The following is a 10876-nucleotide window of genomic DNA, read 5'->3' on the forward strand; positions in this document are numbered from 1 at the left end:
GAAAGTGAATCAGTCAGTAACAAAAAAAACCCACAGCATTTCTTAAGATCAATGAGGAGTCTTGAAGTATTTGTCAATGTTAATCTTGTATGCATAACAAACAATATATTACGGATTGATAATTAAAGAAAATCGTCTCTTCTACAGGGTTGACCCCCCTAAAAAGGACACCCACAACCATGCAAATTACTTCTGCATCTGTTGAACCAATTATTTTATATATGGTATTCATTAACTTCAGTTTATGTTCTGCCTTTCCAGTAAGTGGCAATTTTGTAAATTGAATGGTCTGACTTTTATGCAATTTTAATTTTTTTTCTCCAAATTCGGGGGTCGACTAAACAGAACGAGTTTTGACATTGAGCGGTAGCCATTTTTACCTAATTTAAACCATTCAGGCTTTTACCTTTTTGATTATTTTGAATGTCTGAGTATGTAAAAACATCCCCTTCAACCCCCAGGCTATCGATGACCTGAAGAAAGCATGCAGTTACAGCTAATCCTCAGACACGAAAGCGTTGGTGTCATTGGTGATGCAAAAGTTAGATAATTTAACCTACAAATTTGCCACTTTGTGAACTGCACATGCATAAAATCAAGTTTAAGTATGCTGAATATGAAGTTATCCAGTCAATTGGTGTAGAAGTTATAGCATTTCTGTCAGTTAACAGTATTTAAAATCTCTAAAGTAAAATCTGACATATTCGAAAGTTTTGCATAAACACCCAGACAATTTTTACGATACTCTCCTAAGCTTCTCCACTTCTCAGCCCTGTCTTCGAAATGAATTCGAATAAGGCAGTCAAAATAACTTAGTTTGGAGCACCCATCAATCAGAATAAGCATTAACTTTTGACACAGGAAATATCTTCTACCGAAAGCTCTCCTGGTTTTATTCTACATTTTTCCTGCATAATGGTAACAAATTTAATGATAAATCTAAACAACGAAGTGACTGTGGTAAGATGAACAAAGTTAAAAAACAAAGGATTACTGTAAATGGTTTACGAATCGAAATCTAAACAAGTTTTAATGATAAGTAAAATGATAAAAAAATAAAATAAAAAAAAGCTAACGTCCTCGCATTTGTCCAGAATTATTCCATGTTTAACATGGGAACAGAGGGATAATTGGTCTAAAGAATTTTTAAAAAGGAGGGTTAGGGACTGTCTGTATGCAATGCCCGCTATAGGTGAAAGACTTTTGTGGAAGCCATGGAAGAATGCATCGCTGTTGTGCTGGTTCAGCTTGAGGTCCTGTCCTAGCGAATATCCTGCACACACAAAAACACGACTTTTTAAGCCACTTATGTTGCATTCCGTGACATAGCTTTGTTAAAACCGTGTGCCTGATAATAATGACAGATTTTGTTGATATACATTTTTTTTAAGACACCCCATATAATATTGTTTGACAATCTCTTTCAACATAGTTTACGAATCACCAATGTGTATACAAACGCAACAATAAATTACTTTCCAGAGAGAGAGAGAGAGAGAGAGAGAGAGAGAGAGAGAGAGAGAGAGAGAGAGAGAGAGAGAGAGAGAGAGAGAGAGAGAGAGAGAGAGAGAGAGAGAGAGAGAGAGAGAGAGAGAGATTAAAACTAGAAAATGTGTGCTATATAAAACAAGGATAATCTCTGTCAAATCTTCGCTTGTACCTGCATGGTGTTTACTGCGCTATATATACACAACCTGTTTTATTTCATTTTTTTTTTTTTTTTTTGGGGGGGGGGGGGGGGATGTTTTGTGATGAGGGTTTTTTCAAAGCCTTTACTGCTTTAGTCATTGAATCCACCCGACTTCGATTTATTGTTCAGTGATGGGTAATTGTGTGACCAACTATGTAAGTTAGTGATTGTTCTGGCTTCATACAATGACATTGCATTAATTTTATAAGTGTATGTGTGTGTGTTTCAGGCAAAAGCTGATATTACAGTCCTAGTTGTATGCAGTACCTCTGCTTCTTCGTTCAGGAATCAAAGTATACAATCTAAACCGATTATTTTGTTCAATAATGTTCAGCTTACCATCCCGAAGAAGGCAGTAACGTGCCGAGATATTGATTATAGATATTAACGTACCTAACCTGGTTACTGGTGTGTTTTCTTTTTATTTCAATAATGTAAATGTGTGACAACTTGCAGGGTACTTGATGTTCAGAGCAATTTTTCTGGCAAAAGACCTTTTATGGATCAAAGAAAACTTTTGTCATGGTGCACAAGTCAATCAATTTGGTTGATAAATAATTTGTGCTGCATTTTCCCTGGTTCCAAAACGTAGTATGTATTACCACATGTCCTTACCTGTCATTGGCATCACATGATTCTCTGCAAGCAGTCTTTTGTGAAAATACGTCATTTAACACTTGCACTTATATTAGGTGGCTGTGGAACGGTAGACATGCAACGACAACGAACAACAAAAGACAAAGTGTGGAGTACACTCATTTTTCTTAACATACGCTAAGTTTCTTTGAGAATGCTCCAAGTGAAAATCAGGGGTTCCTAGGCCTGATATCACAATTAAACAGCTTCTTCTCAGAATCAGGAGGGAAAAAACTGTTATATGGCGAGATGTCGTGACAAGAACAGACAGCAGCAGCAGCAACAACAACATTGCTAAATCGTCGCTTTAACAAAATTTCATGTTTAGCATCGCAGACAAAGCACGGCTACTGATCCGACCAAAGCCACACTTCATGCACGATGGGCACATTGTTATGGCCAGCTTGTTAACGTGCGCATTGTGTATGTTTTACATAGAATTGAATGTGTTTGTCGTTGTGTCTGTCATCTATCCTAGTCGTTTGATTTAGAATAAAGCAAACTTATTACAATGACGATTTTCTTCGGTTTTTGATGAAGGATTGGCATCAAGACTTTTCCTATTTTCCAACTCTGCCACCATACACTGGCCGTTGAGGTCTGCATGTCGACCACATGGTGTGTGATCAGATTTTTTGGACATGTTCACAATGCTTACATGACCACCAAATGGAAAATCAGTTGGTATTTGTTATGTTTTTGTGTTAGCACAATCTTCATACAAGTAAACAGAAACAGTTTTGTTGCAAACAGAGCCTTCATAAGAAAAAATGCTTCTAAGTCAAAATACATACCCTCTTTTTCGTATTGCGTAAAATATACCCATAAATCTGGACATCATATTTTTATTTTTTTCACAACAATGAAACCAAACTTTGGCATATGTTTTAGCAATATATTCACAATAAAACCTATGAGTTTGAAGGCTGCATCTTGTTTTGTTTATTTTTGAGAATTTTTTTGCAAACCCATGCAAATGGCCAGTTTCTGGGGAGAGACTGGGGAGATAATGGCCAGTATAGAAAGAGTTAATAAGTAAACTAATGTCAGAAGTAGGTATTTACCTTGTTTGCCTTCGCGTTCTTGATAGCCCGCTGCAGCATTTGTATCACTTCCCTTGACATTCAAAACGCCAATGTATTTCTGAAAGGAAAATAAAGATATTGACCGAAACATCACACAAGTGGTATATCATATGCTAGGTTATGTTTACAGTGCCTGTTCTACGACCACATCTGATTGTAATTTAAATAAAGAAAAACTGTATCCATTTATTACTTCTCTATTTGTGTGTGTGTTTGTGTGTGTGCAGGGGCGGATCACATCATTTTTAAGGGGGAGTTTCCAAATTTCATTTAGGGACAATTTGACGACGCGAAGCGTTTAGTTGAAGACGCAAAGCGTTCAACCTCCTTGGGGGGGTCCGACAAATGTTGATAAAAACAAGGAAAATGGATCAATCTGAGCCAAGAAACATCCCCCAATACACCTTCCAAAAAAGTAAATATATTAAGAAGAAAAATTTGAATCACAACAAGGACAATTAATCGATCTGGCGCAACCTGAGCAAACTAATTAGCCAACTTCTTTCCAAAATCGTCACTTAGAATACAAAGGTCGGCTCCTAAGTGGTCCGGAAACCCCGGAACCCCCCTCCGGATCCGCCCAGTGTGTGTGTGTGTGTGTATGTGTGTGTGTGTGTGTGACCGATGACCGTCTCTAAATTCTAATCGTTGCGTTTGCATGGTAATAAAGTTTTAATACTGGATATGCCCATGAAAAAATATCATTTCTTGTCCATGTCATTGTGTGTGTGTGGCCAGGACCGTGACTTCTGCTTGCCTCGACGTCTTCAGAAAAGACACAAAATGCCAGCAGGCGTATGTTCTTGGAGCACTCAGTATGCCGTCATCTGCAAACAAATAAATACAAATTATTCAATTGTGTAAATAAAGAACAAACATTTTAATATTACAACAAAAAATTCATATAACTGTAGTCTTCACCAGAGACATCCACTACACTATCTTTAAATAAAACTGCCGTAAAAAATTGAAATACTATAAAACTTACCCCCACTCAGATCTATTTGGGATGATTCAAGTTTCAACCATGAAACGATGCCGGTTTGGACAGATCTGCTAGTTTGCCGCTGAAACTGAAATCAAAGGCGATCTTCAGAACTATTTCTAATCTTGTATTTGTGATTAATATAAAATACTGATCTTCCCAATAGAAGCTGATGTGTATACACATGACCAGGACAAGGTATTTTGTTACAGGGCATTTACGCAGACGTCGCAGTTCAAAATATCGTTTTAGATCTGATTTTGTACAGCAGCCTGTGTGATTCAGAATCGTCTGCCCTTTTTCGGTTTAACATTTTATGGACGATTCCTATGAGACTGCTCAATCATAACTGATTACAAATTCAGAAACAGATGATGGTTTCAAGTAGGCTTCAGTAATGATTCGTTAAAAATGTCAAGCCACTCGTCGATCATTCACACTCAAAGAACCCAAGCTAAATCTGCACTGGTTCCGAGCAGCTTTTTCCAACTGAGACCCTAATTGTTACGCATCTGCCGCGAAAAGATAGACCACAAACAAGCGGCACTGTACCATGCTTTCGTTTATGTTGCTAAACAGATTAAATGTGCATTGTAAATGTGCTTACAGCAAAGAAATGCATCCTTACTTACCACAAAAATACTGGTACCACATTCATCGCACTTGTGTCTTCTTACCAAAACCTATCGATATGTTTGTTTACGATATATTGGTAATTACTAACCGTTAACTATTTTTCAAAAATCTGAAATGACTTTTAAGAATTAAAGAAAGATTCGCTAAAACGGTTGACTTCAGAAAATAAGCAATATTTTTCTGAACCATGAAATAAAAATCGAAAACTCCGTTTGATCTTTTATTTTGGTAGATTGATGACAACAGCCGGAACTGAAAGTACCAGAACCAAAAATTAAGGGCATTAATCATGTAAACTAAGAAGATTGTCGTTCCTGGCGCGCACTTCACATGTCCGTCAAACAGTGTCCGAGTGAGAGAAAAAAAAATTTTTTTTCGCAGTTCGACAGTATATGAGGCCCTTCTTCATATCAAAGTGTAAAGGTTGCTGAACGATGTTTTTCCTTTTTGCTTGTTTAGTTACACTTTAAAAACCTTGGACCTTTCCTTTAAAAATATGTTTTTTGGGAGAAAAAAAAATCCCGACCCTATTTTTGTGTGCCTATGTTACCGTAAACAGACTATTTTTTGGGGGGGCCTTAAATACAATTTTGTTTGAACCAATAAATATAACGTGGTTCGAAAGTGGAAAGATAGCTTTATTTCGACACATAAGAATGATTCACATTGATGCTGTAATTTCCTCACAGCAGTCGAGGGAAAGTGGCCCTTTTTAGCCCCGACCTGACGTTGTCACGTACTTTTAAAGAAGGGTTGGTCCTACCTACCTACTATGAGAAAGAGACAGTGGGAATAAGAGGGAGAGTTAAGACACACACTCAGACACACACACACACACACACACACCCACACACACACCCACACACTCTCTCTCTCTCTCACACACACACACACACACACACACACACACTCACACATACACACACACACACTCTCTCTCTCTCTCTCTCACACACACACACACACACACACACACTCAGACACACACACACACACACACACACACACGCGCATTAACGTCAGTCGTAACAAGAACCTCCATGATTAGTTCAACACAACGTTTTAATTCCAAACAAGTCACTGAGTTGTCAAGGAGCACCCACAATAACAGAGGAAAAAATATGAGCAACTCGTAATTCAAGCAACGATGAAAAAAGCATCACACACACACACACACACACACACACACAGACACACACGCAAGAATACAGGCTTTCGGCCATAATGTACACTTTTCCATATATCATCTTCTCCTTTCTCAGCAGCATTTGAAAAAGAGAAGACGAACATTTCTTAATGTATCACTGCCCAGATCCCCCACAGCCGTCCCTGTAATTGAGTACGACCTGGTTGATGACTGCCCGGTTCAGCATCAAGTCCTCTTTACACCCCCCACCCTCCACATATCTTCGGCTCACGAAGGGGAAACGATGTTGGATTTCTGCACAAAGCACCTCGGAACACTTTCTAACAATTCTCTCCTTTAAATTACTGTAGGCCCCCACCCTACAATAACCAAGGTCGAACAACATCTTCAACACGGCGGATGTGTTGTTAGGCGCCAGAAGTTGACGACCTTCGAAAGGTCTGGAGGTCAGCGGAAACACATGTCCCTGTGGCAAGACATCTGCCGTACGATCGCCTGGAGCTTTGACAACAACGTGGGTGCCGGTGTGGTTATAGAAGGTGATGTCGATATAAGGAGAGCTCCAGGTCTTGCCGCTAACGGGAGCAGCCAGTAAAGAGTGAAACTTCCAGCGGCGCAGCTCGTCAGCGTGGAGGATGTAGCCAGGCTTCCGCTGCCCCAGAAGGACCCGCAGCTGATTCTTGTTTACGAAGGGGACCACCACATCCACGTCTTCGTCCCAAGGGATCAGTCCGTGATGACGCCACGACCCCAGCAGAGTCCCGTCGTACATGAAGAAGGGGATATGGGCCTTCCTCAGCGAGGTCTGGAACTCGTCCAGGGCGTCCAACAGCAACTCGCGCTGCTGTACTGTCAGCGCAGGCTGGAACTGGGTGGTCTCCCGGGCGCACCGCCTGCTCATCATCATCACACAAGACAACACAACACACACACACACACACAAACGCACGCGCACACAAACACACCCACACACACGCACACACACACACACGCACACGCACGAACGCACGCACGCACGCACGCATACACACATACACACACACACAAACGCACACACACACACCCGCACACACGCACGAACGAACACACACACACACACACACACACACACACACACACACACACACATTGTGTAAAATATGAACGAACATGTTATGTTATGAAGTCAAATTCAAATTAGTAAATTGTTAAACAATTCGGGATTATTTTCAGCTTGTGGAAGAAATCATACACGCAGACACATAGAGGGCAGGCCCTCATCCACGCACCCCCCCCCCCCCACTCCTCCCTAACCTACACTACAGAGACACACACACACACACACACACACACACACACACACCGCGCTCGCGGTCGGATCAAGTGAAACTTTCATTTCACACCAATATTGAAACAACTGTAAAAGCAGTTCGTCTCAGATCTGGCGAGGTTTTTTTTAAAGCGGATAAGACCATCTATCCACTTGATCACTTACCCAAAATGAACAGCATGGATTGTTGGCTACGTATCTGAATTTCCTTTCTTCTTAAGTGCTGTCCTTATCTCATTTCTCCTTCTCTGAACTGACAATAATGACCGACAGGAAAATCAATAATTCGACAATCGCGAAAAGTAATGCTATCGGCCTCTCAGCTCAGATTGGAATGGATAATGTAAACATTACAATGGACAGCCAGTTTAAAAAAAAATCAAGCAAACTCAAATTCCAATGTTAAAACTTTCTCTCCGCTAGTATCTGGTATCTTTCTATGTCTCTATCGTTTTCTTTTCAAGGCTTGTCTGGTGTTGATTGTAGACTTCGATCTTTTTAGATCTATATATATATGTGTGTGTGGGGGGGGGGGGGGGGGGGGGAGAATGGATGGAGATGTCACCAACAATTGTGTGTTTAAGATCTAATGATTGACAAAGAAAGAGTCAGCGAGGAAGGACAAAATCGCCAACTGAAAAGAAGAATGTTTAAATCTATATTAGATTTACTGCTGTCTTGTTGTTTTACATAACTGCATACTTCTTTGGAAATATTGTTTTAGTAAAAGCAGCGCACGTACAGTAAAGGTAATCACACACAGTAGCGTCATTTGGCTCAGTCAAGGACGGCTGCGTAGATTGTGATGAATTATCACAATTCAGTTCTCTCTCCAAGGTTTTACCCTCTGATTCGCCTTATACCATGTTTGCAACAGACTTCATACGAAAACATGTACGAAATTGGTTTGTGGCGTTTTTGAGTCTAAAACGTTGACAGAAATCGTGTGCTTAGATTTACATGCTTTCCTATTTCCTTGCGGGTGCCTCTGAACCCTGACAGTGCCTCACAAAGGGAGTAAGTGTTATTTTGCAAACAGATATAAAAATGGATATTTTTAATGTTTATTGAATTAAAACGTCTATAGATAGAACCTAATTCGAATAGGTAACGGTCTTAACTTCCTTGCTCATCAAAAAATAACAAGAAAAAAAAGTTATAACGACGTTTCACAGTACAAAGTTCAGATAAGGAGCTAGCAATGGAAGCCCTCTGTGCACAGATGAATTTGTTTTTTGATGAACTAATTTCTTAAAAAGCCACTACATGTACTATCTGTTTAAAAATTAATTCTACAACAAAATTTCAACTCAACACAGCAAGCAGCCAGCAGGGTGTTATGTTTGGTATGCGACAAAGTGGATGGATGTTCGTATCTGTTTTAAAAGCAAGGCCAGTTCTGAGACGATGAGCCGGATTGTTTTCACGAGGAGGAGAGTGTCTTGAAATATATCTAACAGTACCCACAAAAGGGTATCAGCATTGTAGAAAGCACTACTTAACGTCCACATTTTAAGCGTATTTCTGTTGCTGTGGTTGTCGATTTTTTAAGAATACTCCACATATGATGTTGAATGAATCTTTTACATATATATATATATAAGTGTGAGTGTGAGTGAGTGAGTGAGTGTGTGTGTGTGTGTTGGTTTAAACATAAGTTTATTTTAACAAAGGTTACAATCATGACATGTATACAAAGTTCACAGAAACAGCAACACGCTAGAAGCTTATAGTGGTGCTTGTGTGTGTGTGTGTGTGTGTGTGTGTGTGTGTGTGTGTGTGTGTGTGTGTGTGTGTTTAAATAAATCTTTTATTTCTATTCAGCAAGATTGTTGGTTATATAAGGATCGTATTTGTAAGTGCATTTATGTTAATAGTTTATTGTTTTAGTCTTCCGATTGTCTTCATATAATATGCTCCACCAATGTAATTTCTCAGATAGAGATCATAAACTAAAATTGATTTGATTTGATTTTATTCTTACCATGGCCGCAAATGAACATGGACGACCACCAGGATGATGACCAGAAGAAAACAGGCCAGCAGGGGTCGCTGCCACCTGAAGCAGGAGTACGGAAGACTTGACCGCAGCCTCTGCACACCTTGGCGATGACCCAAGCTGGCCAGCCAGTGTCCAGCCATCTTTGGAGCAGAGAGAAGAGACGCGGCTAGGGTCATAATGGCCATGAGTCTTGCGTTCGGTGGATGGATGGATGGATGGATGGATGGATGTTTGCTGTCAGACAGCTCGGCTAAGTCTCCTGTTCGTAGTATCGGTGTACCTGCTGATGTGCAGAAAGGCGAAATCAGCATTCATGGAGAACGATTCTGTTTCTCTGCGCGCACTTATGCCTTTTGCAAAACATTCTCTTTCTGACTACATTTCGTTAATTAAATGTTGCTGCCGCTGCTGCTGTTGTTGTCCGTAGCTGTTGCCCTTCCCGCCACACTATTATCTCTGTGTGTGTGTGTGTGGTGTGCGTGTGTGTGAGAGTTTGTGTGTGTGTTTTTGTGTGAGTTTGCGTGTGTGTGTTTGTGTGTGAGTGTGTGTATGTGTGTGTGTGTGTTTGTGTGTGTGAGTTTGTGTGTGTGTGTGTGTGTGTGTGTGGTGAGAGTGTGTGTGTGTGTGGTGTGTGTGTGTGTGTGTGTGTGTGTGTGTGTGTGTGTGTGTGTGTGTGTGTGTGATATGGCAGGGTTTGGCTCCTTTCGCATGGGAGAAGGGGAAGTCGGTGGACAGGGTTAGAGGTAAGTAAAAGTAAATTTTAAGGGGCTTATTGTCCGTCAGGTCTTAAAGGCCTACTAAAGTGCAACATTTTTATTGCTTGAACTTCGGACCAAAATCCGCTCTGCAAGTTTGCACAAACTTGACCCACTGCCTCCGAGTTTCGGCATCATTAGGAAACCTGTGCATGGTATGGCCCTTACCATGATTGTTGCTGCACTCAGCGACAGCACAGGCGAAGCCATATCTTCTCCGCTTCGAAGATGGAATCTCTTTTCGAACATACATACTGGCAGTGGCCGCGCTACTATCACCGTCGGCCATGTTGCTCTTGACGGCCGTGTTACACTCATGACGTCACTGCACCGGGGGCTGTCTCTCGCAGAATGGACAGGTGCGCGGAATCGGTTTTTATTCAATAAAAAATCAGCCACGCAAAATGTTACAAAATGGTCTTCGGAACATTTACCAGATTGCTATTACACATGTTTTCGGCGAATAAAAATGTTGCACTTCAGTAGGCCTTTAATTGCCTATATTGGACATGAATTGGTTTATACGATTCGAGTTTTACGCCCTCACGGCGTTTTGATGTTTGCGTGTTTAGGTGGTATCAGCCATCTGCACTTATGGTCCAATGACCAAGATCTTTAACGTGCCATTGTG

At 40.6% G+C, this 10876-nt stretch overlaps 1 protein-coding gene and 1 long non-coding RNA gene across 2 annotated transcripts; both read right to left on the reverse strand.

Annotated features, from left to right (window-relative positions):
• Positions 1–507: 507 nt before the first annotated feature.
• Positions 508–4520, reverse strand: LOC138968947 (uncharacterized). Its single transcript, XR_011456325.1, has 4 exons — positions 4400–4520; positions 4169–4238; positions 3391–3469; positions 508–1273 (listed from the first exon to the last, which is right to left on the reverse strand). It is a non-coding gene; the product is annotated as an uncharacterized lncRNA (long non-coding RNA).
• Positions 4521–6212: 1692 nt separating this feature from the next.
• On the reverse strand, positions 6213–9774 carry LOC138968158 (uncharacterized). Its single transcript, XM_070340720.1, has 2 exons — positions 9473–9774; positions 6213–7072 (listed from the first exon to the last, which is right to left on the reverse strand). Exons 1-2 carry the CDS (start codon positions 9673–9675, stop codon positions 6334–6336), a joined length of 942 nt encoding a protein of 313 aa, XP_070196821.1. The 5' UTR covers positions 9676–9774; the 3' UTR covers positions 6213–6333.
• Positions 9775–10876: the final 1102 nt, after the last annotated feature.

This window comes from Littorina saxatilis, linkage group LG6 (assembly GCF_037325665.1).
Source record: "Littorina saxatilis isolate snail1 linkage group LG6, US_GU_Lsax_2.0, whole genome shotgun sequence".
NCBI classification, from domain to species: Eukaryota; Metazoa; Mollusca; class Gastropoda; order Littorinimorpha; family Littorinidae; genus Littorina; species Littorina saxatilis.